Genomic DNA, 27,845 nt, shown 5'->3' on the forward strand with positions numbered 1-27,845 from the left:
ATTGACCCGCATTAAACCTCCACTGGGTGATTAGTTTAAACCGTTATGTTCTTTTAAGCGAACCGTTAGCGTTCAAAAATTCGAAACGAATGCATGTGTCGCGCTTTGCATAGCTTCAGGCGCTTAATGTGAACCAGCAGGAAGAGGAGAATCTAGCCCGGGGCCTCATTTACTCTTTTACCGATGTTGTTAAAAAGCTTTATTTTCAAAAGGATACCTGTTCAAAACACAATCAAAATGAAATTGTTCCAATTTTCAGTTGTGACGGAATGTCTATGTATTAAATGTTGAGCTGCACATTTTCCGTTCAGCTAATTGCATTTCTTTCCCCCTAACGACAGGTTAATGTGTTTTTAATAGGCACCAATGGACATTGGTAGAAAAATATCCTACAATTTATATTTCTATTACTATTGGACGGAATTTGTTTCATCTTGAGATTGCTCTGCAGCAACCTACCTAATGCTGACTACACTATACTTTCCTCACGGCAAGGAATATGTAAGGCCACATGCGTATATAAAAAAATGATACTCTTAATCTAGTAATAAAAAGGCATTGATCGGCGCACGATCGCTGGGAATGTTTAGCGCCTAAATATCCGTGTGTCCACCGCGGTATTTACGCTCGTCCATCGTGTAGGCGGCGGCCAGCTCGGTGTTTGCGATATTGTTCAACCTTCTGTATGTCGCACGGCGCGCTTCCACGATGAACAGAACACCTGCTGGAAATAGTGCAAACGTACCGACGACTGCCAGTGCAAACGACCAACCCATATCGTTGTGCTCCCAGTTTGGCATCCAATCACGACTATCGCCGTAACAGCCGAACGTAGCCACCGCTATCAACCCGCACAGGCCGGACAGCACTAGGACGGTGCCGTTCGTAAGCAGCAGCATGATGTAGCGGTCATTGTCACGGGGGCAGCTCAGGAACATTAGCGTCATAATGACGCCCATCAGGAGCAGGGTAAAGCAGAGGGTAAAGAAGAACTGCACCGCTATGAAGAACCCGGGCAGGATATAGTCGTGAATGATGTAGTACTCCTCCTCGAATATCCACATGCACCCATTGAACGGGTAATCGTACCATCGGTGGATGTCCTGGAAATTCTTCAGACATAGTTCCCAAAGTCCTGTTAACACGGAAAGCAAGAGAGAGATGGAGTAGAAAAAGGGAGCACGACTGTTAAACCCGTAGCATTTTATCAGCACAACGCCAATTTGTTGTTTGTTTACACAAATAATCTTTCTTCGTCACCGTGCAGCTCTTCATCATTCCCCCTTCCGCGCCCATCGAACGCTGACCAATACAAAATGAACGAAACCGTACACGCGATGACACACCCTAGTGGAACGGCCCATTCATGTTGCTTGCCTGTCGTGCCTTTGTGACTTTCATACTTACCGAGATTGGTAAACTTTGGTTTCTCTAGTTCCCCGTCCGTTTGGAGCCAATATGGAGAACAGAAGGCAATCAGGATAAACAAAAATCCGAATGCCGTAAATCCGACCGCAAACTTTCCCGTCCTCGTACTTGCTCCCATTTTGACGTTTCGCTGGCGACTGAATAGACGATTGATGGCGTACGGTATGAATGAACAGCGTTGCTCGAATGAACCGCGTTAATTGTATGAATCAACTTGGACCAACATCCCTATATAAGGCTAGGTCGTATGCAAAACATTTGTTGCATTACATTTTGCAGTTAGAATTCATCCAACATAAACGTTAAATATAGTGTTACGGAATTAAATTGTAAATAACTGCAGACATTCAGTCAGAGGTGTGTTTTCAAAGAATATTACAAAACTTTCTTAGCATGTTTTGCTATGGTAACGTCAACACTTTTCGACTTACGAAACCTAAAGTATACTAGCCTTGATTCTTGTTGTTTAGCTAAAGTGAAAACAAAACAACGATTCTTGAAATACTCTTTGGTTAGCTGTAAATTGCTTCCTTTTATAACTACGAGGTCGAATGCAAATTCCCTATTACGATTGATAAAATATAAGACGAACTAAAAATAAATAACCAAAGGAAAGTGAAGTGTATACATAAGAAGGCCTTCTGGCAACATATAGTAAACGATGGCAAAACGAAACGTTTGGACTCCCGATGAAACGAAGGAACTGTTGTCAGTGATAAAAGATCTAAATTTGATGAAATCTTTTGGGGAAGAACGCAACAATAAGCTGTATGAGACGGCGCAAAACGAGCTGAAGAATCGGGGGTACCACGGTAAAGACGCATTCCAAATCGAGCACAAGTGGAAAAATTTGAAGCGAGCATACTACAAAACGAAACGCGAAAATTATCTCACAGAATCATGCGAATTTTTCGAGGAGCTTGAAGAGCTCATGTCCCTCAGAGGCAATTTCACGCCCAAACCAAAAGGTAGGTCTGCGAACGTGTTGATTAGTGGATAAAACATTAAATGTTGTCCACGCGTACTCTGTGTGTATTTACAGAAGGCATCAAACGAACCAAACCGGTCCTGGAGAGCTTCGACATTTTGCTAGCAAAGATAACCAAAGCCGAGAAGGAAAACAACGAAGAATTCACCAGGAAGGAAAAGGATCTGATCGACTATCAGTTCGAGCTGTACACGCAAGACGAACGGCAAAGCACGTCGAAGCTTTCCCAGCTGCTCGCTAAAAACATGGAAGACTTTTGCGCTCGCAGTCAACAAGTTCTGGTCGAGGAAGGGCTGCTTGCTTCCAACGTAACGTTTCTGGAAATAACGGAACAGGCCGATGAAGGCGAACCGGTTGGTTCCATCGTAAAGAAGGAAGTAGTGAAGGAGTTCTATCAGACGTGGAGGGAAGAGGAGACCACTTAAAAGAAAGGAATCATGGTTTTGATATGTAGCTCATCAGAATGTAAGAATAAATTTAATGCTAATGCCTACAAATACCATTTGAAGATTAGTTTCCTAAGGTTGGTATTGCAGCACGGAAAAAGCATAATTTAACTAAACTAGTTCTCGGGAAAGATTATACTTTTATTGATGCAAAAAGTGAAACTAAATCGTGTGCTAGTTGTCCCCACTGATAAAATATACATGACCGTAATCGATCGACCGGTATAACATATACTTCGACTGAACATATTCCTTCAGAACATCCCGCACGGCTTCCCCTTCCACGGTGGTGGTGTAGCTTGTGAGCGACGAATTGTCTGGCTGGGGGAACTTTTGTTCGGAGTCCCTCAGCAATTCTGTCCACTCGTCGCAAAAGGGAACCTGTCGTTTTTCCAGCAAATTGTGCAAAATGCAACACGTCAAGAGAATCTGTGGCACGAAGTTTATGTCGATGTCGATTTTTCTCTGGAGTATCCTGAACCGGGCACGAAGCTTTACGAACGCTTCGTCTACCACGTTTTTGGCTTTTGCAAGATGTTCGTTGAAAGTTTCCTCCTCTGATGATAGGGACATCCCGGTGTAACCATGCATTAGCCAAGGCAGCAGTGGGTAGGGCGCATCGGTTACGATGAACGATTTTACCGTATTTTCGTTGATACTCTGACAGAGCTATTAGGCGGTGAAAGGAATGACAAACGTATATTAGCAACCAGAGAAAGGTAGTGGTGTATCGGTGCAGGAGTTTTAACGTACCATTTCAACATTCGAGAAATGCTGGTAAAGTCCCGAATCTCCGAGTACGGCCGCTTCTTCTGTACACCCGACATGGCCACACGTGATGTGCCGAAACCTGATGGACACAAATAGCAAAGGTTAGGATAATGCTATCAACATGTTCGGTTAGTCCGACCGAAATACCTACAAGTGATTGTTATCTACAACGGCCTGCAGTATTAACGAGGGCCATTTTTTTGCATTCGCGTAGTTTTTGGAATCGGCAGCGGACGGCGTTATCGGGATGTGCGTCCTCCCCATTGCGCCTATGATGAGCGGAATGTCGCACTTTTCCTCAAAGCTTTTACTAATGTCCGACATCTCTTCGCTGTTGGGTAGGAAAATCTCCGCATCCATGAAATATTTAACCATCGCCTTACAAAACTGATGCACGCAATTTTTCACGGTCGCCTTGTGCACGCCAAAAAGATTCCCGATCGTGGTGTAGTCCGCGCCAGACGTCAGCTTGTACAGTCCTATGCCCACTTTCTTTTCCGTGCTGCACGACTGTGCCGCCAGCAGTGGATGTGGTGCCAGGTCATTCGTCAGTGTATCCACCAACACTTCGTAGGTGTCCTTGTCCATCCGGAAACTTTCCAGCATAGCCATCTCGTTGCCCTCGGCTTCGTATACCTCCCGGAACCACTTGTCGCAACGGTTCAGTTTCCAAATTTTGCGGGTCGGAATGCTATCGAGAACGACGGTCCGGGCCGTGTTGCACCATTCGGACCGGTGTGCCTCTGAGTTACGCTTCAGCTGGTACCGGAGTCGTTGGAGGAAGATTTTCGACCGCTTTTTCCTGTTCGTTTCATACTGCCTCACCAATTCCGCGCGCTTTGCCGCATACGATGTAAACAGGTTTTCGATAATTTGCCGCTTCTGCTCCTGATCCATAGTGCACTAAATTACAATGTATAAACGAAGCAGCGTATCTTTTCTAAATCCAGTGTTTTCACTACTCAAAGAACGCGCATACTCTTCGAGCGGGGTACATAACTTTCATCGAGGTGGCAGCTGCGCTTCGTTACCAAACGTCAAATGTTATTCACCACAAAAGTGGATCAACCTCGTTCACAAAAAAAAACAAGAAATATCCATCGGTTTCATTGACGGCCGAGCAGTACGCAAGACGCCATGTTTGTGTAGCACCACACGCGGGTGAAAAAGCCGCCAACCAAATAGACAACATTATTCAAACAATCTCATTGCTGGACGTGTTGTATAGTGTTTCTTGTCGTAACCGGTGCAGTTTATATATGTAAACTATGCAGTACTTAGCGAAATGATGGAATAATAGCCACGTTAGTTGCTGGTGATCGTGAAGAATCTCGGATCACCTATCCCGCCATTTCAAGGCTCAGCTGTGCCGGGAGCACTTCAATTACGGCATCCGATGGACAAGCCAAGCCAGACCCTTCTTAACCGCTGCCTCCGATAGAGAAAGCATCTCCTGAATCACCTACATCGGCAATCTGGCGCTAAGCTGATCCGGACACTTCTCAACTGTAGCATCCAGTGGAGTAGGCATCTGTCGGATCATGGACCACTTTTAACGTGGGTTGCAATCAGATGCCCCAAATATGTGTCACTAGCCCCCCTCGTGAGAACAGAATCGCCTAAGAAAATAATAAAAAACTGAGTAGTTTATTAACGTCAAAGTCGTCGATCAAAGTATACAGATTATTTCGGCTTAGTTAAGATGGATCCTGAGCTCGGCAAACATTTTATGGCACTGAACAAGCTGGTAATGGCGATTAAAACAAAACAGGACAAGATAGACGCCAGACTGCTAAGAATAGAAGAAAAATTAGATAAGTTACTGCCGCCCGGTGAAACTGCGTTTGATAAGTTCCATGCGTGCGAAACGTTGGACGAGTTAGAATTATTAGAAAATAATTTAAGCCAATTTGAACTCAACAAAAACGTTTTTAAAGGTTGGTTGCAAAGAAAGATCCACGATAAGCAACCGAAAAAACGAGCATTTAAAGCATTCAGTTTGATAATTAGTCCGACACTGCAGGTGAAAATAACATGGACAGGCCGAGCAAAGGAGAGTTTTGGCATTGCTATGAGAAAATATAATACAGTCCTCGACGTAATAAAAGAAGTCTCGGGCGAACATGTTACTAGTGAGGACGTGAAAAAATGGGTGCAGCTAAAGCTGCACCACAATTGCAACATTACTAATCGTGATAAGCGCGCTACGAAATTCCTGTCACCGATCGTGCACATCGAAATTGTCAAAGAAGAAAACGATTTTAATGTAACAAATGATGTTTATGATACATTACGGGACGTACCGTAGAACTAGAAAGGTAAAAGAGTAAATAAGGCCCCGGGCTTCGTGGTCGGTTGTGGCTACACCTCTTGTGCGACGATTTACCTAAACGTATGCAATTGGTAATACATTCGTTAAATTCATCTTACGAGTATTTGAACCGTAGTGTATTACTTATTATATATTTCTCAAAATTATAACAAACTCTCTTTTTCGGTAGACCTAGCGCAGTCCGCTCCATGCGCTCGTTGCGGGCGCGCCGCCGTCTCCAAATAATTTCTTCGGCTAAACTCATTGTTTCATGCTGTCTATTATCTTCTTCTTCTTCAATGGCCCGCTCGAAGTTGAGCACGTCGTGCTGACATGGCCTGGTCACCAATCGTTCTCCAGGAGCTCGGTCCATGGCTGCAGCCCTCCAACCCCGGTCGCATCCGATGTCTCGCAGGTTCTGCTCCACTTGGTCCATCCACCGAGCTCGCTGAGCTCCTCGTCGTCTCGTGCCGGGCGGGTCGCTGGTGAGCACCTTCTTGGTGGGGCATGAGTCCGGCATCCTCATGACATGCCCCAACCAACGAATCCTGCCGGCCTTCGCCACCGTCAGGATATCCGGCTCACCATGGTGAGCTGTCTATCATGTGTGGTATAATTTACAAAGTAACTTAACATGTAAAAGTATATTAACCTGCATGCAACCTCCACTGCGTGATTAGTTTAAACCGTTATGTTCTTTTAATCGAACCGTTAGCGATCAAATATTCGAAAAGAATGCATGCGTCGCGCTTTGCATAGCTTCAGGCGCTTAATGTGAACCAGTAGGAAGAGGAGAATCTAGCCCAAAAATGGGTAAAAGAGTAAATGAGACCCCGGGCTTTACCCAAAAATGGGTAAAAGGGTAAATGAGACCCCGGGCTAGTTTCTCCTCTTCCTACTGGTTCACATTCGATATACAGCCTGAAGCTATGCAAAGTGCGACGCATGCATTCTTTTCGAATATTTGATCGCTAACGGTTCGCTTAAAAGAACATAACGGTTTAAACTAATAACGCAGTGGGGGTTGAATGCGGGTTAATATACTTTTACATGTTAAGTTACTAGTAAGTAAACTATACCACACATGATGGACAGCATGAAACAATGAGTTTAGTCGCAGAAATTATTTGGAAACGGCGGCGCGCCCGCAGCGAGCGGACTGCGCTAGGTCTACCGAAAAAGAGAGTTTGTTATAGTTTTGAGAAATAAGGGGGGGCCCATGGGCCCCCCTCATACCGCACCACTAGGTTGATTGCGTAGCCGAAATTAACGGTACAAACTACGGTTCAAATACTCGTAGGTTGAATTTAACGAATTAATGTATCACCAATTGTATACATTCAGTTTAAACGTGCACAAGAGGTGTAGCCACGATCGAAAACATGGCGGCCGGGGCCTCATTTACTCTTTTACCCAAAAATGTTTATGGTGTTGTAGATCTATAGAAATTGAGCACCTTGATCGCGAATGGCACGGGTAGAATGAGCTTGTCCCTCTTGTAATAACAATAAAGATCACTTCGGATGCCGTCTGTTATTGAAGCCTTCTGAGGCATTCTGATCTTTTGATATTCTGAGCCTGTTGTAAGTTGAGACTCAAATAAAATCAAACGATTTTGATCGATCGATTAATTCGAACGAAGTCCGTGCTAAGGGCATTTAACGAATCACTCGAAAAATACAGGTATAATCGCTACTAAACTTGGGATTTACTTAGAATAAATCAATATTAACACAATAAAAGGTAAGGGTGCGTTTTTATTTGGAAGTCGTTTAAATAATTCGCGTTCTTTCCATTTGGGCCAAAATTACATGCTGAACCAAATCCTCCACACTTGCTCTATAAGACCACAGTGGTGAAATTGTCTATCATACCATGAAACGTCGATTTTCGTTTCACCTCGGGCAAACAGTTGTTTACAAACACTCGGAGGAAAAGTTCAGCGTTGTTTTGGACTGAAAAAAAACTGGCTTTAGCAAAGTGTACGTTTGCAAAATGGCTAAACGAAACGTTTGGAGTGGCGAGGAAACGATGGAATTGCTGGAAATAATAAAGGAGAAAAACGCGATGGAACTGTTCGCCAACACGGCGCGCGGGAAAAATGAAATGAACGTTTACAAGATGCTGGAAGATGAGATGAAACGGAACGGCTTCGATGGCAAGGATGCGTCGCAGATATACCACAAATGGAAGAATCTAAAGCGATCCTTCTACCAAACGAAAAAGATGAACAAGGGCAGACCTACCTGTGAGTTTTCTGAGGAGTTGGCTGAGATACTCGATCAAACGTATCAACCGAAAAGGAAAGGTATGCTTACTACCCGCTTCCAATTCCGCAGTTGTTTTACGTGACGAGTTTTTTTTTCTTTCAGAGCCACAAGAACCAGTTGAATTGATCGCAGGGGCTCCTGGTACTGTTATGCTCATCTTTCTCAAGTTTCATATCAAGTCGTTAATGATACACTGTTTTCTTTTTTGCAGCTCCCGTGAAAAAGCGAAGCAGTAACCAGTCGAAGACGGTTCGCAATCAGATCATTTCGAAACTGACAAAAGTGCAGGTTGAGAACTCGGAGGAATTCGCCAAAAAGTATAACGAACTGTACGATTATGAGTTTAAGTTGTACAAGCGGAAGGAAAAAGAACAGGTTGCACTGTTCAACCAAATGATTGAGCAAAGTAAAGCAACGTTGGTGGAACGCTGTCGTCAACTTTTCCTCACACCAGTGGTTGATGAGAGCGCCGACGTAGTGGACGATTCAAATGTAGTTGAGATAGAAACTACACAAATTAATAGTAAGGAGGGTATCACGAAACAGTTTTATCAAACGGTGGAGTTTGAGTAACGTCAATCGATAACGGTCGATATGATAAGGAAACACATGTAATTAAAGGCTTATGCATAAAGTGAATCAATGTTTTTATTCAGTGGACAAATTCAATTGCCGAAAAGGACGATGCAAAATCATTGAATTTTTTCAAAAACATTCTTTCGAATCCTTCCCAAGGTTTCTAGACAGTAGGAAAAATTAATGACTGATGACATCGACAGATGATGTACTTCCATTCACCACATTTGTGGTGAATTGGCATATATACACGCTGGAAGTGGGTAGGGTGACCTAGGGCAGAATATATCATGGATGATTATAAATTTATTGCTACGTAAACAAAACGAATCAAGACGAATAATTATGCCTCCTTTTGGGTTGAAACTACACATTCAATCATATAGATATAAACATGTTTAAAGTTCCAAAGGAAATAAGTTTAAGTGGCATATTCTAATTAATAAAAATAAGACTGTAAACAGTATGGTCTACTTTGCCCTACATACTCCTACATTGCAAAGGTGAAAAAGCAACCCCGACCGACAAGTGTGGAATTCATTATTTACGTATCCAATCCACTGCCGATCGACACCGCAGTCAAAGGTTGTGCGGAGTTTCGAGTCGTTTTTTGCCGTCGTTCTCAAACGATCAAAAGCTGGTTTCCTTACTTCTGTGTGCTTACGTAAGCAGAATCGAGCGAAATGGCAGCAAAGGAACCATCGCCGATCGTTAAAGCGTACCTAATTTTGTACAATGGTGCACAAGTTTTGGGGTGAGTACTTTTCCGAAGGAAAATTCATACGATCGAGCTCGAGAAAGGGGATTGACTAATGACCTAACTTTCTCTTTGCCTCCGACGCTGCGGACCCTTTACAGCTGGACCTACATGTTATATCAACTGGTGGCATACTATACCCTCGATAAGGGGACGGATAAAACGTTGTGGGATTATCTGGGCCTTACTGTGATCCTCTTCCAAAATGCTGCCCTCCTCGAGGTAGGTCAAATTTCAACTGATCCAAGTGATGATGTTACCGGAACCGAATGGTTTTTGCTTTTGCAGATTGTCCACGCATTCACCCGAATCGTACCGAGCAATCCGATCCTAACCACGTTCCAGGTGCTCTCCCGTGTTGTGGTCGTTTGCGGGGTGGTAATGGCAACGCCGACGGGAAAAGTTTCACCCGGGCTACCGTTGGCAATTCTCGCCTGGTCGATCACGGAGATCATCCGGTACGGGTACTACGCCCTCAATCTGGTCGACGCTGTCCCGCAGTTACTCATCTTCCTCCGGTACACCACCTTCATCGCGCTGTACCCGATCGGTGTTACCGGGGAACTGCTGTGCTTCTACTGGGCCCAGTCGCACGTTGGCGAAACGAAACAGTGGAGCGTCGAAATGCCGAACAAGTACAACTTTACCTTCTCCTACTTCTATCTGCTGTGGATAGTGATGCTGCTGTACATCCCGCTGTTCCCCCAGCTGTATCTGCACATGTTCGCCCAGCGGAAGAAGATTTTGGGCGCACCGTCCGGAGCTGCGGCGTCTGCCAAGCAGAAAGCGAAGTGACTAGATGCATTTGGGTTTCCTGCCTGAGCGTATGCATACGAATTTGCATACACGTTTTCCTACTGTGGAGGAACATTACCTTAATGTTACTTTATTCTTCCTTTAGGGGTGATTTCTTTCTCTTACGTTTCATCAGGATTCCATGGACTGATAAGTTAACAAACTTTAGCTTTAAGTTTAAGTTTAATTATATTCCATTCCGTTGTGGTGGTGTTTGTGGACACGTGTGCATTTTTGGTCTGGGTCGTTAAACGAATAATAAAAGTATTTAAAACGGTACCACGTAAGAACATGTTTTTCCTGGATCGTGTTTGACTCAAAAACTATCAGCAAAAATGACACTTTTTCTTCTGCACACCATCAGTCGTCAGTTTGATTTGCTCGCCTTCGGTGCATTGCCTCGTCCGAGAACCTTTCGCCGCTGGGAAAACATATGCAGATACATCTGCGGGAACATCGGCAGATAGCCGACCATCATAATCCAGACAAAGTAGTAGAACGAGAAGGTAAAATTGAATCTATTCGGTAGCCCAAGGCTCCACTTGCCGGTTTCCGCAAAATAACTCTGCGCCCAGTAGCCACACAGCAGTTCGCCCAAAAATCCGCACGGGTACAGTGGGATGAAGATGGTGTAGCGAAGCCACACCAGAAGGGTGGGTACGTTGTCCAACAGCAAATGGGCTACGTAGTAGCTGTAGCGCACGCTTTCGGTTAGGCTCCAGCAGAACAGTGACAACGGCAGTCCCGGAGACCGTTGCCCGGTCGGGGATCCATCGATTGCACCAGCCACGACCATGCAGCGCCCGAATGTCTGAAGAAAGGTGATTGCTACGTTGCTAGGAACGATGCCAACGATGGCATGCACAACCTGAAGAAAGGGGATTATGTTTCAGTGATCGAAAAACAGAGGAAGAAGGTGGGGTGAATATTACCTCTAGTGTGGCCAGCATTTGAAAAAAGTAAGTCGTCTTCCCGACCTGACTCCATAGTGTATCGAGCGTCTGTCCGTGGACGAAGAAGTGGGCCAAAAATTGGATGAGAATGTACGTCCAGCTGGGATCAAAGGGCGTACCGGAAAATTAAAGTCAGTGGATTTTGAATGATAACGATGCGTGTATCGTGTGTTGTCTGGCTGTGGCTGGTGGAACTTATTAATCTCGCTCGCTCGACGACGTGTTGTGTTGCCGGCAAGAATGGAGAGATAACCAGAAAGCTTACCCGGTGAACTGTGCTGAATTATAAAGCGCAAGATACACTTTCAAAAACCCGGTGGGTCTACTTTTCTCACGCTGGGTCATGTTGAATAATATTTTAAAACATGGGGCTATCTAAAACTCAATTTAACTTTCTTTGGTTCGACCGAACGCGACCGATTGAAGTCCACCGCGATAGTGAACAAGTTTTGATGAACATTTGGAATGAACGGGTCGCGATAGTGACCGAACTTCATTCTGTAAAATTCTGACGTACCGCTGGTTCCCTTTTCGGTACACCTTCTGTGTAGTCAACTTGAGTAGATAGTGAATAAACAGATAACCAAGTAAATACATCCTTACTAATCATATTTGAAGTAGTTTTTGAAAATTCGAAAAAAAACTAACTTACCCTACGAACAGCTTAATCCCCATGTCATCATTAAACTACAAAATAAAATGCATTGGCTTTAAGATACCGTGCGATACCATCTGCTGACTCACACGAACATCTTTACCACGTTTTATTTCCTGTTCATCGTCCATCTCCATACGATGGAAACGCCAACAAACGATATATTTACACCGATTAGCGACATTTACTGTGCGGCACCGGCACCACCAGCTTGTGCTTCCGGCAGGCTGCGGATGATATCGGAGTCTCCGGCATCGGTGATCGAGAGGGTGCACACGCGGTAGTATTTACCGCAGGCCGTTCCCAGCTCAATGTTGTTGCCATTGTAATGGTGTACACCGGTCTTGGCCAACATCGCGTAGTACTCGATCTCAGATTTGCTGTGGTTGCGCGAGATGAGTGGGGGAGGGGAAAGTAATAACGTTAGTTTCATTGACCGGCTTACCTGAGAACGAGTTCACCGTAGTTCCATCGATTATATGCTGCGCGTTTTCAGGGTTCACCATTTGGACCATTCGACTTGACGAGATATGCAGACAAGGTGATTTGCGCACCCCGGGGGCGCCCAGTTGGGCTAGGATTACTCCATAGGTTTTCCAACGACAAGGAAACATACTTCTCAGTCAAGTCTGACTCCATATGGTTCCACATGAACGTAGCGTTGGCGATGGGAAAACTCTACTTCTCAGTAATCTTGTATCAGTTACTCACCGAAGATGGGGGGTGTTATTGGCAATAATGATCAATTTAGACTTTCCCTGGCGGAGAGTCTTGAGGGTCTGCTTGTAACCCAGGCAGTACTTGCCAGATTTCATCACCAACGCCAGGCGGGAGTTGATGCTCTCCAAAGCCTTTTTCTGTAAGGAAACACATGACAAAAAGTTAGGTTATGTCGAAGTTGTCCACGTTCAGCCAGCACAGTCACTACATACCTGCTTCTTGGCGGTAACCATCTTGCACAATTTACAAAGATAGACGTCGCTAACAACTGTGAATAACAATAAAACAGGAGTTAGAAATTAGTATATCCCACGGGCCGAGAAGGAATTACCACACTTTACGATTGCAGACCGCGTAGCACGTCTTACCTGGTCAACTGCTAGTGCGGAAAAGAACATGACAGTTCACCGCACACTTGAGTTCAATGACAATTCGTGTCATTTTCGTTTGAACGGCAATTGCAGATCCCATACAGCAAAACTACTCATTTCTAAAATAATCTGTAGAAATTGAGAAATAACCTACCAAATTGTGTATACACCTCACAAAATCCATCTGAATGGTTTATCTGACTTAAACATACATATTTAGTAGTTTTATCAGACAAAACGTTATTTCATGCAGCAAAAATGAGCTACAGTAGTATTCAAACCAGATGCTTAAACGCACTCCTTCAATATATAAAGAGCACTATATAGTGATCTCTTTTACTCTCGCGCGTAAACGGTACCTCTGTAATTCGTTTATTTGTCGTTCCTCCCAAAGTCAGTACAGGTAAGCAGGTCTGTTCACGTAGATCAATTTGTTTACAATGGTTGTGGAACTATTTAACCTTCAGGTCTACGACCAAAAATACCTACGTTAACATACGACCGCCTACCCGGGTAGGCCATACGTTTTGTATGGGGGTTTGCATTTTGCTGTGCTTCAAAGCTAATATCTTTTGTTCTAGATGCCGTAGTGAGTTGAAATTTTCAGTAATGATACTTAAGAATGTTTTCTAACACATCCCATTCAAATGATAATATTAAAAATTCGATAAGTAAGTAATTTTTTCATTCAAATATATTTTATCCCATAGATCTACAATCGCCAACTCTGTAAACCATACATTTTCCATAAGTTATTGTGTTTGTTTATATTTCTTAAGTTTCTGGTGAAGTAACTTCTTGGTGCCTTCAACATTTTTGCTTATAAATTGAAGTTTCAAAGATGTAGAAATATTTTTCTATTAAATTTTACGTTTTGGAAATGTTCATGTTCCTCAGTAAATTCAGTGGCATATCTGAAGGAAATTCTACATTATACATTGTTACATCTGATATTTAAGCCTTAACATTTTAAAACTTAGCTCATATACATAAATTCGATCGTTTTGTTTCAAACGATAACAGTTTCTTTTGTATTTAATTCAACCCGTTGCATCATGATTGTTCCCAAATAAGGTTTTTAATGTTCTTGCACTCTTCGAAATAATTAGATTTGGACAGGTTTTGATCTCGAGCATAGGTTGTTTTATTCACTCAACTGATTTTATTCCTTGATCGTACCGATAAAACTTTTGTCCTTTTACGTCCGCTTCTGACTTGCTACTGGCTTGCTTATTTCCACTCCTTCCAGCTACTCCGTTGTCAATTCCGCTCCTGGGTTCGAACCTAGCCAGCTATTATGGTAACTATTTTGTATGGTCCGAACGGCTCGAGCAGTTCGAGTACTTTTAAAGTGGACGTTCGTAACACTCCCCCCCAGTACGACAATCCTAATTGTCTTACTCTGTATTCGGGAGAACGTCCAATACTGCAATCTTAGTAGCCGGGCGCTCGTATAAGGCGCCGGAACTTCGTCCGTGAGGCTTGTAAGTACCTCGTCCGTGAGGCTTTTGAAGGAACAAACTGCCGATAAATTCGTCTTCACGGTTCTTACTAGTCGCTCCCATGACCCGCCCATGTGAGGCGTAAGTGGAGGATTAAATACCCAGTCCGTCTCTGAGTCGATGAATTCGGTGGCTAGTCCATTCAGGTCGATGTGTTCTGCGAGTCTAATCAGTTCACGTTGCGCTCCTATAAAATTGGTTCCTCGGTCGCTGTAGAACTTGCGGGGACGGCCTCGTCTGGTGATGAAATTTCTAATCGCCATGATGCAGGAACTGGTTGTCAATGAATTCACCTTTTCCATGTGGATCGCCCGTGTAGTGAGACACGTTGCTAGCATTATCCAACGCTTTTGGTTGCTTCGGCCTACAACTACCTCGATTGGTCCAAAATAATCGACGCCGGTGTGCGTAAATGGCGGGGAAAATGCAGCTAGTCGACCGGGTGGTAAATCGCTCATCATCGGTGGCTTTGGCACTGCTCTCTCATTTTTACATTGTTGACATTTGCTCCGGATCGTAGAAAGACGTGAACGCAAGTGACTGATTTGATATTTTTGACGAATTTCGTTGATGACCGTCTCGATGTTCTGATGATGGTAGCTCTGATGGAAGTACGCTACGAGCAAATCTGTGACGTGATGTTTGCTGGGTAGGATAATCGGGTTTTTAGCTTCTTCGGTGGCATAGCTATACGCTGTGATTCTGGTTCTCATACGCATGACGCCATTCCGATCGATCCACGGAAGAAGTTTGTACAATGCGCTCGTTTTATAGGTGAGCATGTCGCTCTGGATGTCCCACCACATTCCCAATACTTTTTCCATCGATGGTTCTGAGGAAAGATCTAGATATTTGTTGACGGGACTGCTCTTTTGAACCGCTGATATGACCTCTGTGGAGTTTGAGATCCAATTCCTGATCTCAAAACCCCCTGCTGCATGTACCAGGCCTACGTCGTTGATCAGCTTCGCCGCCTCTGCCTCCGTTTTAACACTTATCAGCAAGTCATCCACGTAATGAGACTTTACGATAGCACTCCAGGCCTCTGGATGACTAGCTTGATACTGATCTGCGTTGAGGTTCTTGATGTATTGTGCCGTACATGGCGAGCAGCAAGCTCCAAAGGTCATGACTTTCATTGCGTACACTGCTGGTTTCCCATCGTCCTTTGTCCACAAAAAACACTGGTACCGTTGGTCCTCGTCGATGATGCCAATTTGATGGAACATCTCGCGGATATCTCCGGCTATGCCAATGCGATGAACCCGGAAACGAAGTAGGATGTCGAACAATGGAGTGACGAGATCAGGTCCTTTCAATAACATAGAATTCAGGGATAGCCCTTGGTGAGTTTTGGCAGCTGCATCCCACACTATTCTGACTTTCCCAGGTTTGTTAGGGTTAACGACGGGAAAAATGGGAAGGTACCACTTGACATCTGCTTGTTCGATTGTGGAAAGTTCACGTATGTAGTCCTTCCGACAATAATCCGCTATGGTTTGCTTGAGCACACGAGCAAGCTCTGGGTCCTTTTCCATACGTCTCTCTAGGTTTCGATGTCTGCGCAGCGCCATATCTTTGTTTGGTGGCAAGTTAACGTTATCAAAACGCCAGAGTAGTCCTGTCTCATAACGCGTTCCGTTGAAACTGGTGCGGGTTTGAAGAATGTTCATCGCGCGCTCATCATCGGCGGCCATCAGCGGTTTTGCAGGTTTTGTCACGCCCATATTTTCTAGCGAGAAATACTCCAACAGGGCACGGTGCATATCTGCGTCTACGTTGTCCTCATAGCGATGAATGTATAATGATGGTGGACTCGATGATTCACCCGCGTTACCTCCTACTGGACCGTATACTGTCCAGCCTAGGCTCGTTTTTGCTGCTAGTGGCTCCCCGTAGCGTCCTTCTTTTATTTTGCGTGCTGCTGCTATTTGGGGATGACTCGCACCAATGAGTATCCGCGGTGTAGCATTCTCGTAAGACACTAACGGCAAGCCTTTAAGATGTTGGTATCGATCAGCCAGATGAGTCATATTTGCGGTCTGAGGTGTGAGCTTGAGATGAGCTACTGTTCTAGCCTTCTTCAAAGTGAACTTTCGCCCTGCAGCAACAATCTGAACGTTTACCATTTGCGACTTTGGTTCCGTCCTGATCGTGCCATCGGACCACTTGACGCTGAGCGGGTTGAGCTTTCCATTCAGTTCCATCTCGTCGACTAACGCTTGATCGATGAGCGTTAATTCCGATCCTTCGTCCAGGAGTGCAAACGTATCGATCTGCTTCCCCGCACCTACAACCGTTATTGGTACGTATTTCAACAACACCGACCCGGATACCGATAGGTGGGTGTTGTGGGACACGTTTAGATTTGGATCGATGCGAGGCTGTTGCAACGACGGGTTGGTTCGTTGATGCTCGTTGTGTAGCAGCTGGTGATGTTTCCGCACGCATCCGTGTTTTCCACACAGTTGAAAACTGCAGCACGCTTCGGGTGGGCCTTTGTATTGCTGCAGGCAACTCCTACAAAGCGCGTTCCGGTTCACCACCTCCCAACGCTCCTGACGTGTCATTTGCTGAAAAGTTTTGCATTCGGTTAATAACTTGCAGTTCTTATTGCAAACGACACAACATTGTCCTGTTTCGGTAGTCCGTCGTCTAGGTATGTCTACAGTGTGCGAGTTTACTCGCCTGCCTCGTCTGTCAGACATCTGGGGCACGCTCGGCTTCTTCTGATCCATCTCCGTTGTCGACGGTATTATAACGCCACTAACCGCTTCGGCTAAAGTGAACAACCAGTCACTAAAAGACGAGAGGTTAGCTTCGGGTAAAGTGGCTTTATGTTGTGCCCACTGGAGCTTTACTGTGAGGGGAAGCTTTCCGACTAACTGGTGCAGTAGTGTAACATTGTATAGGTAGTCCGGAATGTCGCACGCCTCCACAGTTGCACAGTAATTTTGCACTGCCACCGCAAAATCCACTAGTGTTTCCAGTCTGTCTTCTTTGGGGGTGGGAAGAGCGCCTATCTTCAAAGTCAGTTGATGGATTATACGCTCGGGCTGTCCGTATAACACTCTCAATGTATTTATTATCCGGGCATTGTTGCTTGGGTACATCAACAGACTGCGCACAGCTTCCAGCGCTTTCCCGATGAGGCCGTTTTGCAACCGTATCAAATTCTCCTCCTCGGTAAAGCCACACATTTCAGTGGTGCGGTTGTAGGTTGCAATGAATAGCGGCCAATTTTCAGCGTTCCCATCGAATTTTGGAAGTTCTCGGGAAATTGCCTTACGTGCTGCTACTTTCTCCTTATTCAGCCCAGAGTGTTTTTTAGATTCGGCGATCGTATGCGACCCCGACGGAGCATGGCTTTGCTTAATTGGACCCTCTGCACTAGTTTGGCGGCTACTAGTCTTACTGGATCGGCTGTAGAGGGAGCAGCCATCCTGGTCTTGTTCTGCTGCTAGGGACAATAACGCATACTTTTTTGCAATATATGCCTGCTCGATGTTTTTTTCTTCTTCCAATTTCCTCAACGAAAGCTCCAGCTCACGAACACGCACTGATGACGCTTGCGAACTATGGGAGGAAAGCGCAGACATGGCCCGCTCCGACTTGATGGCCTTTGCGAGAACAATATTTCCAGATCGCTCACCTATCAACATATCTTTTTGTTCCGTGGCACACACTGACGTACCAGGAACTTTCGGCTCACGCACGTGCTTCGCCATAACCTCTTCTGTGGTTGCCGCTGTGGTTATGTTTCCCGAACTTTCTATGGCTACTATACCACACAATGGCTCACTTGTTGGCTTTCCTCCTTTATCCATGGTGCACACTGACGCTCCAGGAGAATCGATAATCGGCGTACGCACGTGCTTCGCCGAAACCGTGTCTGCGCCCACGATCATACTGCTTCCTGAAGCTTCTGGATTTGTCGGGTTCTCCGCATGCTCGGGTTTCGATGTGGGTTTCGGTGTTCGCGTTACTCTTGGCATGTTCAGTCCTCAATTTCACCAAAGGCACGTTTTTCTTTTACTTTTACTATGAGTAGCAAGTCCAAGATACACGATAGTGCGAAAAAAGTTTTATAATGTTCCCAAATAAGGTTTTTAATGTTCTTGCACTCTTCGAAATAATTAGATTTGGACAGGTTTTGATCTCGAGCATAGGTTGTTTTATTCACTCAACTGATTTTATTCCTTGATCGTACCGATAAAACTTTTGTCCTTTTACGTCCGCTTCTGACTTGCTACTGGCTTGCTTATTTCCACTCCTTCCAGCTACTCCGTTGTCAATTCCGCTCCTGGGTTCGAACCTAGCCAGCTATTATGGTAACTATTTTGTATGGTCCGAACGGCTCGAGCAGTTCGAGTACTTTTAAAGTGGACGTTCGTAACAATGATTTTCTTGCAATTAAAAAATTATTATTTTGTGTAGCAAATGATGAAAGTTCACCTAGAATGCTTTCGATGCCGCTGTGTGGTCCAAAATGTAGCATAATTTGCATATTTGTAGATCGTCTTTGAGTTTATCTCATTACTAATTGTTCGAGGAGTTCGAGGAGTAAAACAGTCTTTCATAGTGTGTCTTAGATAAATTTGGATTGTTTTCAATATAAATATAAAAAGAAAAACCCGAGGGGCACCTCCTTTCACCTACTGGTGGTTTGTCTTGGTACAGAAAAATATAAACTCTCGTACAAAACGTATGACCTACCCGGGTAGGCGGTTGTAGATTTAAGGGGTATAAATCGAAAAATGGTGTAAAAAAATACTTAGAATAAAAATAAAAAGTCGGTTTTCGGCAGAATGATAGAGAACATGTTGCTTGAGGCATTCCAGGAATTTCGATTCGATATAACTGTTCAATTCGAAGTAATTGCAAAATAAAAGGGGAAAACTTACCCAGGTAGGCGGTTGTAGATCTGAAGGTTAATGGTTCGCTAAGAAAATGCTGTAACTTAACACTAGTGACGATATTTAACATAGTGTTTACAGTCAACTGTGTGCTATTGTGCAAGACCAAACACAGTTTTGAATGATATTTCCTTCACACCACAAATCTCAGTTTTGACACTCTGTTGTCAACGGGGGCGGAAAACACCTCATGGCTGTACCTTGTGTGCAGTGATCTTGAATCGCAACACTTCAGTTGATTCAGCGGCCATATTGTGAAACGTCGTCGCCGGAAAAAAAGAAACGACGGCAGTGCCGTGAAGAGATCATTTTCACCGATCCATTGCTTTTGCAAAAAGACACTACCCATCTTGGCTTGTAACACTTGTGGACGTTCGTGGAAAATTCCGCTTCGAACAGCCTCGAACAACGGGTGCAAGTGTTTCAGTGCAGTGCAGTGCTTTTTCACTCGATTGAAGCATCAGCCCGGAGAAAAGCGTAGGAGCGCATCAGCAGCAGCCGTTTGTGGTGCAGCACACACATTTCGCTGGCGTTTTGGCGGTGCAGCGGAAAGCTCTCGTTACCGTCTCGTTTTGCACACACAGGTACCGTTCGTTCGATCGTGCTTGGCCAATTAGGCGTTGGGTGTTCGCGAGTGGAGTGGAGTGAAAACGGAAGAAATACAAGTGCTTAAGCAGAGTGCAGTCGGAAACCATCCACCATCGCTGTTCGCGTCGGCCGTGCGGCTTGTTGCGGGGTTATTCTTGGACGCATCTCGACGTTTGTTTCCGTTCTTTCTTTATTTTTTCGATTTCGTATCATCCGACTCCGCATCGAGTCACCCGTTTTCGGTTCGTCCGTGTGCTGACGACGAGTGCGCGTGTGTTCCGTGACCGGAAAAAAGTGTATCCCATCTGTCCCCGCCCGCATAACCAAGCGAAAAGCGAATAGGTGTACATTCAACTCAAAGTGAGCCACCGCCAGGGGGAGGAAGACAAAAACTCTACCCACGGAAAACTCCTGCTCTTCTGCTAGAAAAAAGAGGAATTCCAGCGAATTTGCGATAGCCTCTTTGGTCGTGTTTCTGATAGCTTTACTTCCCAGTAACACTAAACGCCACTAGGGGTTTCCCCCCTCGTACGACGCCTTGCACCCCTTTTAGTTGGGAGTTTTCCCTCCAGCAGCAGTCTGAACATACCGGTCGTAGCAAGCGGCAGGGTGTGAAGTGCGCGTGTGTGTGTGCTAGAGTACGAACCACGAACAATAAGTGCGGAGTTGCATACGTGCAAAACTGCTGCTTTTCGTAGGTTACAACTTGTTAGAACTTTCAGCATCAGCAGCAGCCGCAAAAACAACCACCAATGTCAACCGTGTCAGATCAGGTACGCAGAGGCGGCGTGTCGGGTTCGGGGTTGACCGAAAAAAGCCAGACAAACAAAGGCACCCTCTCCTTCCTTCCCTCATCCCGATCCACACACTGTCCCAATGGACATCGATTGGGCCAAGGAAAGGGTCGCGTGGGAGGAAGGAGCAGCAATGGTGCACGGCATTAAGATTTAAGACGGAGATCTAATGTATATTTTTTCTCACTCTTTGCAGCGGATGAAAGGACAAGGAAATCATGGTAAATAGATTCGCCGTTACTGACCCACCCACCCACCCACCCAACCACTCCGCGCCATTGCAAGACGTTTGATGTTTGTTCCGTTGCATTCTGCTTCCTGATGCAAATATGCGACCTTCGGCTACCTTTTCCTTTCGTCGGCCTACTGTGGCGCCCCATGTTTACTGGGATCGATGAAGCAAAAATCTTGTCGTTCTCAATCTCAAATGCAATGAAACACTTGCATTGGTATTATGCCGATGAAAGTGTTTGTACGAGTAAAAAAAACAATTTGTTTGCCTGGTGACCTAAAAAACTTGCTAAAATGATAACGCAGCGACTGTCCACCATTTCCTCATGGACAAAGGGGCAATGTAGGAGTTATCGTACAAGGCCACATCAATAGATACGGGGAACCATAAAGACGATCATGAAACGTCTCCCTTCTGGACGATTTATTTACTATATTTCCGCATATTACATGTCGGGGTGCTGAGGAGCATTTTCCATAAACAAACGTACTATTGTTTGGCCCATTTTACTTGTAAACCCAATGCTACTGCTGGTGGTGCTGGGCCATGGAAATCTTCTCTGTCAATTATTTCACTACGCAGTTGTAGTTCGTTTCATTGAACTTTCACACGATGGAGGGGGAGGAATTGAGTCGACAGCCCGGCGGACGGAAAGCCGACTAATCAGTCCTCCCGAACCGGGGAGGAAGCTGTCGCGTCGGGCCCAAGAAGATCCAGTTGCGACGTCGCTCCTCCCGAATCCAACGAGAAAGGGAGCAGTTTGCCCTTGCATGCGCGTGCGCACGTGTATTTGTGAGTATGTATGTGCGCGCGCTGTTTTTTTGTTACTTCTCTGAAGCAATGTTTGTTTGTACGATCTTCTGCTCGCGGATGCTTTGTGTAGCTTTATATAAACGCGCGTGTCGTTTACGGTGTGGAACAAGAGCGGACGGGAGAGATATGGTTGAAGAAGTCGCCTTCTTCGTACAGTTACAATTCATTGCCAGGGGGAAGCAAGAAAATGAAAACAACTAGGCGTAGAATCCCACTTACACTGAGTTGCTTGGCAACACTGCTTGGATCATTATTTTCTGAAAATCATTGCTAACCAAAGCTCTCTATGATGGCGTGGATCGCAAAAACTAAAAAAAGGGTTTGTGTTAGTAAGCGAGCGTGGAAAAACCAGCAGCAGTTACAGGGACCAGGGAGAAGATACGTTTTGTCTAAGAAAAGCGGCGTCCACCCCGATCAGCAATTCGAGCCCCCAATTGCCTTGTATTTGCCTGTGATTATTTTTCCCCCGGTAGATGAAAGTCACGTCATCTTCACCGGTGTTGGATTGCTTCCGTCGTCCCCTTCCTATAACATCCACCACCCCTTCGTCAAAGCGAGCCTGCGTCCCCATCCGGTGGCTCGCCTAAGCATATTTTCATGATGCTGGACCATCATTCATTGATCGTCAGCCAACTGATGATGATGGTGGTAGTGCAAAGCACTGGCTATGCGCGTGTGTGTGTGTGCATTTCCACGGCTGACGATCGTTGGAAGAATTGTTGACGAACGAACGGGGTCCGCAGTGTTGAAGGAAACATAGGTTGGGAAAAAGAAGAAAAGTACGTTGAACTTGGATTGCTAAACCAGTTTCCTTCCGAGACCTTGGCTAAGATACTCCATCGCGCGAATCGCTGGGATGTGAACCGTATGAACTCGAGGGAGAACCATATTCAGTAGGAGTTTCCTACGTATTCGTATTACTCTTGAACATGGTTCTTCCTACCATGATATTCAGATTATTTCCCTAACAAATACATCCCAAAGGTAGTAAAAATTAAAGATTCGTTAAATAGTTAGATTTGTTTTTGCAAACAAATTAGAACGTTTCCGAGAAAAATAACCTTTGATTGATATGTATTTCTGGGGTTTTTATAAGGTGCAATTTTGGTCCCTTTGGAATTAGTTTTTATTGTGCAATTTTTGTTACTATTACTTTTCAAATGTACTGCCATCGATGATATATTCTTCAAGATTATTACATTTATTTAACTTTAGTTTCTTACACAAATAGATAAAGTATTTAAAGCAGGGGTCGGCAAAGTCCGGCCCGCGGGCCAAATCCGGCCCGCCATCTGATTTCATCTGGCCCGTAAGAAATTTTTAGTGCTTCATACTCATACCAAAAACACAACTCATTTTTTTACGATGTCAGATTTGTTTTCTTCCTAAAATTAAAGATTAAAATTGTTGAACGAGGTGTTTCTGGTATATGTTGAAAAATTAAATCAAAATTTAATGAAAATAATTGTAAAAATGTGTAAAAAGTTTAGCGATAAAATTACAAATATTGTATCTTTTAGCTCATTTTACGTAACTTTACTTTTTAAAAAGTTTATACCATTCAAAAGGGTTCTACTTTGAAAACATTAAATCATTGTTTAAGGTATCCGGCCCGCGCTTTCGGTTTCCTTTTAATCATTTGGCCCTTTTTAGGAAATGTATGCCGAGCCCTGATTTAAAGTACAAGTTATGCCACGTTCAAAACTTTTGAACAGATTAAGTGGGAGATTGCTAATATTTATCGATAAAGGGTAGCTGGACAAGTAACGAAATGGGGAAAATGAGCAACAATTTAAGGGAGAGAAACTAACATCCTTCTGAAAGTTAATCAATTGTTTGTAAATGCATCCTTCCAAACAGGAAATGGCGATTACAATTCTTGGAGTGCGCAAGTGAATCACGGTCCAGGTGGGGTCGGACATCATAAGAAATCGAACGATGACTACTACCGAAATCATGGGGCTTACCAGGGTCATGATAGTGTCAAGGTGAGTTCTAATTAGAAGTTTGTTTTTACTAAGCATGTCGATCTGAGTCACTTTTTTTTAACATGTCAATTAATATCCGTCATCCCTCTTTTCCAGAATGTTGAACAGGGTATGCAAGGTCTCGGATTCGGTTCCTCCGGTTCCATGCACAGCAACAACCATTCATCAGGCGGCGGCGGTGGTGGCAACGCCAGCGTATCGAAATACTATCATCAACAGCAGCAGCAAAAGGAAGCTCCCAAAAAGATGACCTGGGCCACGATCGCTTCGCAGCCGGCAAAACCGCAAGTGAACACTACCAGCACAACGGTGAAGAAGAAGGGACCGGGCATGCCCCCGCCACCGATGATTCCCGGTAAGCACAACATGGACATTGGCACCTGGGATTCGCCGTCGAAGAACGGACCGAGCGCGGTCGTGCCGACGCCACCGCCAATCGTACCCCCACCGGTCCTCGATGGGCCGTCGCCTCTGGCCGATCCGGGCCCAGCGCCGTCCTCCAAGACGAGCGGTGGCCACCGTGACTCCGCCGGTGGTCCGCACTGTGAACGACCGTCCGACCGACAGTCGTCACACCAGTCGTCATCGCATCATCATAACCATCATCATCAACAGCAGCAACAACAACACCACCATCAGCAGCAAAACATGGGACCAGCGGGCATGCAGAGCTCGCGATGGCCCACACCGGGTCAAGCTCAGATTCAGCAGCAGCAACCGGTACAGCAACCGAATAACGAGAGAAATAATGGTGGTGCCACCTCCTCTGGAAATGGTGGGGGTTCATCCGGACCGCATCATAACCATAACCAAACGCATCCGCGAAACCACTCATCGCAGTATCAGGCGCCGCAGAGAGAACACCACCAAGGATCTGGCGGCGGAAACTATGGAAATGCGCATCACCAGAACCACCATCAGGGGGCTCCGCATCACACGAACAACTACGGCCACTCTCGAAGCCACAGCAACGCCGCCCCGTACTCCTCTTCAGGCCGCTCCGATGGACCGGCCGTTTCAGGTTCTTCTGAGCGTCCGCCCATGAATATGAATGATCGTGGTTCTGGTGGGGCGTCGGGCTATCAGCAGCCGCCGCATCATCAGTACGAAAGAGCGCCATTCCATCATCAACGCCCGAGTGGTGGGCCACCATCAAACGCGCATGGCGATCGTGGCGGTGATCGTGAACGGGATCGCGGTGCCTATCAGTCTGGCGGTGAACGTGGAGGCTATAGCTCCGATGTACCATCGACGGCGGCCGTTGGTGGCAACAATGTGACCACCGCTGCCGTACCACCAGTAAAGGCCCGTTCTCCATCACCGTCACCGTCTGATAGCGAAATGGCCGCCAAGCTGGCCGAATCGCAGATCATACTCGACCAGTTGAAGACCAAAAACAACTACAATCCGGCCTCATTGGATCTGCTCAAGACGGCCGAGCTAGCCAGGTACCAAGCTTAAACGTTTATTGTAGTCCTTGTCACTTCATTTCACGTTCGATTATGTTTCATTGCTGTAGATTCTTTGTCATCAAGTCGTACTCGGAAGACGATATTCATCGCAGTATTAAGTACGAAATCTGGTGCTCGACGGAGCACGGCAACCAGCGCCTGGATCAGGCGTTTCGCGAGCGCGAAGAAAAGGGTGGCATGGTGTATCTGTTTTTCTCCGTCAACGGGTCGGGCCACTTCTGTGGCGTCGCGCAAATGATGACCGCCGTCGACTACAACTCCAACTCGAGCGTCTGGTCGCAGGACAAGTGGAAGGGCACGTTCAAGGTGCGCTGGATCTACGTGAAGGATGTCCCGAACTCGCACCTGCGCCACATCCGCCTAGAGAACAACGAGAACAAATCGATGACAAACTCGCGCGACACGCAGGAAGTTCCCAACGCCAAGGGCATCCAGGTGCTGCAGATCATCCACAGCTTCGAGCACCAGTCGTCGATATTCGACGATTTTCAGCACTACGAGAAGCGTCAGATGGAGGAGGACACTCGGAAGCACGAGGCCCCTCCGCCATCGAACCACTCGTACCATAATCAGCGGGAGCGCCGGGAGCATCAGGGCGGCGGCGGTGGCCAGTATTACGATGGCCCAGGAAAGTATCATGGTGGAGGTGGTGGGTACGGCGGCAGCAAGTACAACGATCGGGGTGGCGACGATGGCTACGATGGATATGGCAGCCGTGGTGGCTATGGTGGTGGTGGTGGCTACAATAAGGGCGGCGGCGGAAGCAGCTATGGTGAGTTATTGTTTGCAAAATATAACTTATCTTTACAAAAGTTCGTATGAAAGAACTTTTTTTTGGGTTGACCTTTTGTAAAACCATTGCCGATGCATCAAGCATTATAATGACTGGCTAGTAAATCACAACTAGAGAATGTAATTGGTGCTATTTAGTTTTTCCCTTGCTGTATATTTATAAAAACATTTATAAAGCACAATATTTTGAACTCGCAAAAGTCCTCTTACATCGTTAAATGAGGTATTTCTGGCTATTTCTTCAGACTGATCAATCAGGCTTAGATAATTATGACAGAGACCACGGCAGTTGGCAAATTTGATTCACACAAACTGCCTCGTCGGCGCCTTCAATTTTGTTATGAACTGGAGGAATTGGACACTGAAACTAGTGTCGAATTGGTAAAATGATATCTTCGCTTGATCGACTGCTGACAATACGAAGGAAGACTGAAAAATTATTCACAAACATAAAGAACATGCAATACTATCAGTAAATGAACGAAGGATAATCGTTCGAAAAGAACGTCGAAAAACTACTTTCGAAATATCGGACACAATTACAGGAACATTTTTTGCTGAAACTGTCCGAGAAAAAAATTTCTTAATGAGAAAGCCTGGCGTGAAGGAAACCAGGCATATCTAGAGACAACCCCGAAGAAAAGATTAATATTCACTACACAGTATGCTGATCAGCACGCGAAAAATTGATCCAATGTTTAGTTCACACGCGAAACCAATACTGTTGAATACCGATGGGAAATTGCATGGATTAAATTCGATTCGATTTGTTTTGAGATCATTTAAAAAGCATTCGAACAAAGTTCAGCAACATATAGACTTCCGGTAGTTTATGATATCGAATGCTGGAGGAGTGTAATGTTTAGTACAGCAACATAATATCCTCAAGCAACAGATAACGCAATCACAACGACCTGACCGTTAACCTAATTTATTCCTGGCGTTAAATTTCAGGCGGCTACAATAACCGTAATAACTACAACCACCACGACGGTGGACGCGGCTATCAGAGCTTTGATCGTCGCAACAACAATAGCAACAATGGTAGCAACAACGGTGACGATCACCATGATGGTGGCGCTCCAGGGTCCGGAGGAGCCAGTGGCGGCGGCGGCGGCGGTGGATATCAACCGCGTGGCGGTTATAATAACAGCCGCTCCCGGGACTACTATCGCGAAGATCGACGAGGACCGAACGATTACGGACGTGCACGGGGCAGCGATTATGACAACGGGCGCGACAGCGACGGTGGCATGTACCGGGGTGACCGCGAACGTGGCACTTCGCGGGACCACTACAGGGTAAGTGTGTTTTGCAGCCGTTGATTTGTGATCACTGTGCAATGCAGGAGGTAAAAGCGCTTTCTCCTTGCATGCAGCATTAACAATTCAACGGGGGCATTTGTTAGAGAAACACCACAAAACTAGGTTCATTGGTGTCTCTTGGTCACTTTGAAGTATCCTTGCTGCTTACTCCTCCTTCCTTTTGTGTGCTTTGTTGTTGTGGTCTTTCTGGTGGCTGAATTTGACGTTCTACTCATTCTCTACTTTCAACTTTAATTTTAATTCCTAGAATTAAAATTATCGATTTCGTTGTTCGAAATTCTAGGAACGCAACGATCGCACGATGGGCCCGACAAACCATCATCGGGGCAGCGCCGGCGGTAACAACGGTGGTGGCTCCAACATCTACCGCAATCCCAACTAA

At 45.4% G+C, this 27,845-nt stretch overlaps 9 protein-coding genes across 9 annotated transcripts; 4 read left to right on the forward strand and 5 right to left on the reverse strand.

Moving 5' to 3' along the window:
• Window positions 1-528: 528 nt before the first annotated feature.
• LOC131287715 (uncharacterized) lies at window positions 529-1,551 on the reverse strand. The gene is made up of 2 exons (XM_058316792.1): window positions 1,408-1,551; window positions 529-1,135 (listed from the first exon to the last, which is right to left on the reverse strand). Exons 1-2 carry the CDS (start codon window positions 1,544-1,546, stop codon window positions 594-596), a joined length of 681 nt encoding a protein of 226 aa, XP_058172775.1. The 5' UTR covers window positions 1,547-1,551; the 3' UTR covers window positions 529-593.
• Window positions 1,552-2,085: 534 nt separating this feature from the next.
• Window positions 2,086-2,907, forward strand: LOC131288284 (zinc finger and SCAN domain-containing protein 29). The gene is made up of 2 exons (XM_058317404.1): window positions 2,086-2,420; window positions 2,471-2,907. The coding sequence occupies exons 1-2, from the start codon at window positions 2,090-2,092 to the stop codon at window positions 2,839-2,841; spliced, it is 702 nt and encodes a 233-aa protein (XP_058173387.1). The 5' UTR covers window positions 2,086-2,089; the 3' UTR covers window positions 2,842-2,907.
• Window positions 2,908-2,988: 81 nt separating this feature from the next.
• Window positions 2,989-4,612, reverse strand: LOC131287389 (uncharacterized). Its single transcript, XM_058316434.1, has 3 exons — window positions 3,785-4,612; window positions 3,616-3,712; window positions 2,989-3,531 (listed from the first exon to the last, which is right to left on the reverse strand). Exons 1-3 carry the CDS (start codon window positions 4,528-4,530, stop codon window positions 3,037-3,039), a joined length of 1,338 nt encoding a protein of 445 aa, XP_058172417.1. The 5' UTR covers window positions 4,531-4,612; the 3' UTR covers window positions 2,989-3,036.
• A 3,296-nt stretch (window positions 4,613-7,908) lies between these two features.
• On the forward strand, window positions 7,909-8,874 carry LOC131288162 (uncharacterized). The gene is made up of 3 exons (XM_058317273.1): window positions 7,909-8,252; window positions 8,317-8,355; window positions 8,426-8,874. The coding sequence occupies exons 1-3, from the start codon at window positions 7,940-7,942 to the stop codon at window positions 8,785-8,787; spliced, it is 714 nt and encodes a 237-aa protein (XP_058173256.1). The 5' UTR covers window positions 7,909-7,939; the 3' UTR covers window positions 8,788-8,874.
• A 476-nt stretch (window positions 8,875-9,350) lies between these two features.
• LOC131287037 (very-long-chain (3R)-3-hydroxyacyl-CoA dehydratase 2) lies at window positions 9,351-10,384 on the forward strand. Its single transcript, XM_058316050.1, has 3 exons — window positions 9,351-9,544; window positions 9,649-9,769; window positions 9,836-10,384. The coding sequence occupies exons 1-3, from the start codon at window positions 9,474-9,476 to the stop codon at window positions 10,340-10,342; spliced, it is 699 nt and encodes a 232-aa protein (XP_058172033.1). The 5' UTR covers window positions 9,351-9,473; the 3' UTR covers window positions 10,343-10,384.
• Window positions 10,385-10,674: 290 nt separating this feature from the next.
• On the reverse strand, window positions 10,675-11,699 carry LOC131288036 (very-long-chain (3R)-3-hydroxyacyl-CoA dehydratase 2-like). The gene is made up of 3 exons (XM_058317133.1): window positions 11,561-11,699; window positions 11,275-11,395; window positions 10,675-11,210 (listed from the first exon to the last, which is right to left on the reverse strand). The coding sequence occupies exons 1-3, from the start codon at window positions 11,638-11,640 to the stop codon at window positions 10,710-10,712; spliced, it is 702 nt and encodes a 233-aa protein (XP_058173116.1). The 5' UTR covers window positions 11,641-11,699; the 3' UTR covers window positions 10,675-10,709.
• A 374-nt stretch (window positions 11,700-12,073) lies between these two features.
• Window positions 12,074-13,085, reverse strand: LOC131286144 (large ribosomal subunit protein eL30). Its single transcript, XM_058315034.1, has 4 exons — window positions 13,039-13,085; window positions 12,883-12,938; window positions 12,662-12,807; window positions 12,074-12,330 (listed from the first exon to the last, which is right to left on the reverse strand). Exons 2-4 carry the CDS (start codon window positions 12,901-12,903, stop codon window positions 12,135-12,137), a joined length of 363 nt encoding a protein of 120 aa, XP_058171017.1. The 5' UTR covers window positions 12,904-12,938; window positions 13,039-13,085; the 3' UTR covers window positions 12,074-12,134.
• On the reverse strand, window positions 12,932-18,538 carry LOC131284848 (uncharacterized). The gene is made up of 3 exons (XM_058313707.1): window positions 14,918-18,538; window positions 13,039-13,046; window positions 12,932-12,938 (listed from the first exon to the last, which is right to left on the reverse strand). Exons 1-3 carry the CDS (start codon window positions 18,536-18,538, stop codon window positions 12,932-12,934), a joined length of 3,636 nt encoding a protein of 1,211 aa, XP_058169690.1.
• A 2,011-nt stretch (window positions 18,539-20,549) lies between these two features.
• On the forward strand, window positions 20,550-27,845 carry LOC131286434 (YTH domain-containing family protein). Its single transcript, XM_058315382.1, has 7 exons — window positions 20,550-20,820; window positions 21,038-21,062; window positions 23,747-23,874; window positions 23,971-25,322; window positions 25,394-26,118; window positions 27,093-27,439; window positions 27,747-27,845. The coding sequence occupies exons 1-7, from the start codon at window positions 20,800-20,802 to the stop codon at window positions 27,843-27,845; spliced, it is 2,697 nt and encodes an 898-aa protein (XP_058171365.1). The 5' UTR covers window positions 20,550-20,799.

This window comes from Anopheles ziemanni, chromosome 3 (genome assembly GCF_943734765.1).
Source record: "Anopheles ziemanni chromosome 3, idAnoZiCoDA_A2_x.2, whole genome shotgun sequence".
In the NCBI taxonomy this organism is placed as follows: domain Eukaryota; kingdom Metazoa; phylum Arthropoda; class Insecta; order Diptera; family Culicidae; genus Anopheles; species Anopheles ziemanni.

Excerpts from the sequence above, each read along its gene's own strand:
- LOC131287715 (XM_058316792.1), bottom strand. The coding sequence starts at position 1,546 with ATGGGAGCAAGTACGAGGACGGGAAAGTTTGCGGTCGGATTTACGGCA. Across the intron at positions 1,136-1,407 it reads ACCAAAGTTTACCAATCTCG|GACTTTGGGAACTATGTCTG; the intron begins GTAAGTATGAAA and ends CCGTGTTAACAG.
- LOC131288284 (XM_058317404.1), top strand. The coding sequence starts at position 2,090 with ATGGCAAAACGAAACGTTTGGACTCCCGATGAAACGAAGGAACTGTTG. Across the intron at positions 2,421-2,470 it reads GTCTGCGAACGTGTTGATTA|AAGGCATCAAACGAACCAAA; the intron begins GTGGATAAAACA and ends GTGTATTTACAG.
- LOC131287389 (XM_058316434.1), bottom strand. The coding sequence starts at position 4,530 with ATGGATCAGGAGCAGAAGCGGCAAATTATCGAAAACCTGTTTACATCG. Across the intron at positions 3,713-3,784 it reads GTTGTAGATAACAATCACTT|GTTTCGGCACATCACGTGTG; the intron begins GTAGGTATTTCG and ends TGTGTCCATCAG. Across the intron at positions 3,532-3,615 it reads ATTTCTCGAATGTTGAAATG|CTCTGTCAGAGTATCAACGA; the intron begins GTACGTTAAAAC and ends ACCGCCTAATAG.
- LOC131288162 (XM_058317273.1), top strand. The coding sequence starts at position 7,940 with ATGGCTAAACGAAACGTTTGGAGTGGCGAGGAAACGATGGAATTGCTG. Across the intron at positions 8,253-8,316 it reads GTATCAACCGAAAAGGAAAG|AGCCACAAGAACCAGTTGAA; the intron begins GTATGCTTACTA and ends TTTTTCTTTCAG. Across the intron at positions 8,356-8,425 it reads ATTGATCGCAGGGGCTCCTG|CTCCCGTGAAAAAGCGAAGC; the intron begins GTACTGTTATGC and ends TCTTTTTTGCAG.
- LOC131287037 (XM_058316050.1), top strand. The coding sequence starts at position 9,474 with ATGGCAGCAAAGGAACCATCGCCGATCGTTAAAGCGTACCTAATTTTG. Across the intron at positions 9,545-9,648 it reads AATGGTGCACAAGTTTTGGG|CTGGACCTACATGTTATATC; the intron begins GTGAGTACTTTT and ends GACCCTTTACAG. Across the intron at positions 9,770-9,835 it reads AAAATGCTGCCCTCCTCGAG|ATTGTCCACGCATTCACCCG; the intron begins GTAGGTCAAATT and ends TTGCTTTTGCAG.
- LOC131288036 (XM_058317133.1), bottom strand. The coding sequence starts at position 11,640 with ATGACCCAGCGTGAGAAAAGTAGACCCACCGGGTTTTTGAAAGTGTAT. Across the intron at positions 11,396-11,560 it reads AATTCAGCACAGTTCACCGG|CTGGACGTACATTCTCATCC; the intron begins GTAAGCTTTCTG and ends CTTTGATCCCAG. Across the intron at positions 11,211-11,274 it reads AAATGCTGGCCACACTAGAG|GTTGTGCATGCCATCGTTGG; the intron begins GTAATATTCACC and ends CCCTTTCTTCAG.
- LOC131286144 (XM_058315034.1), bottom strand. The coding sequence starts at position 12,903 with ATGGTTACCGCCAAGAAGCAG. Across the intron at positions 12,808-12,882 it reads TGGTTACCGCCAAGAAGCAG|AAAAAGGCTTTGGAGAGCAT; the intron begins GTATGTAGTGAC and ends GTTTCCTTACAG. Across the intron at positions 12,331-12,661 it reads AATAACACCCCCCATCTTCG|CAAATCTGAGATCGAGTACT; the intron begins GTGAGTAACTGA and ends GCGCAACCACAG.
- LOC131284848 (XM_058313707.1), bottom strand. The coding sequence starts at position 18,538 with ATGCCAAGAGTAACGCGAACACCGAAACCCACATCGAAACCCGAGCAT.
- LOC131286434 (XM_058315382.1), top strand. The coding sequence starts at position 20,800 with ATGTCAACCGTGTCAGATCAG. Across the intron at positions 23,875-23,970 it reads AGGGTCATGATAGTGTCAAG|AATGTTGAACAGGGTATGCA; the intron begins GTGAGTTCTAAT and ends CCTCTTTTCCAG. Across the intron at positions 25,323-25,393 it reads AAGACGGCCGAGCTAGCCAG|ATTCTTTGTCATCAAGTCGT; the intron begins GTACCAAGCTTA and ends TCATTGCTGTAG.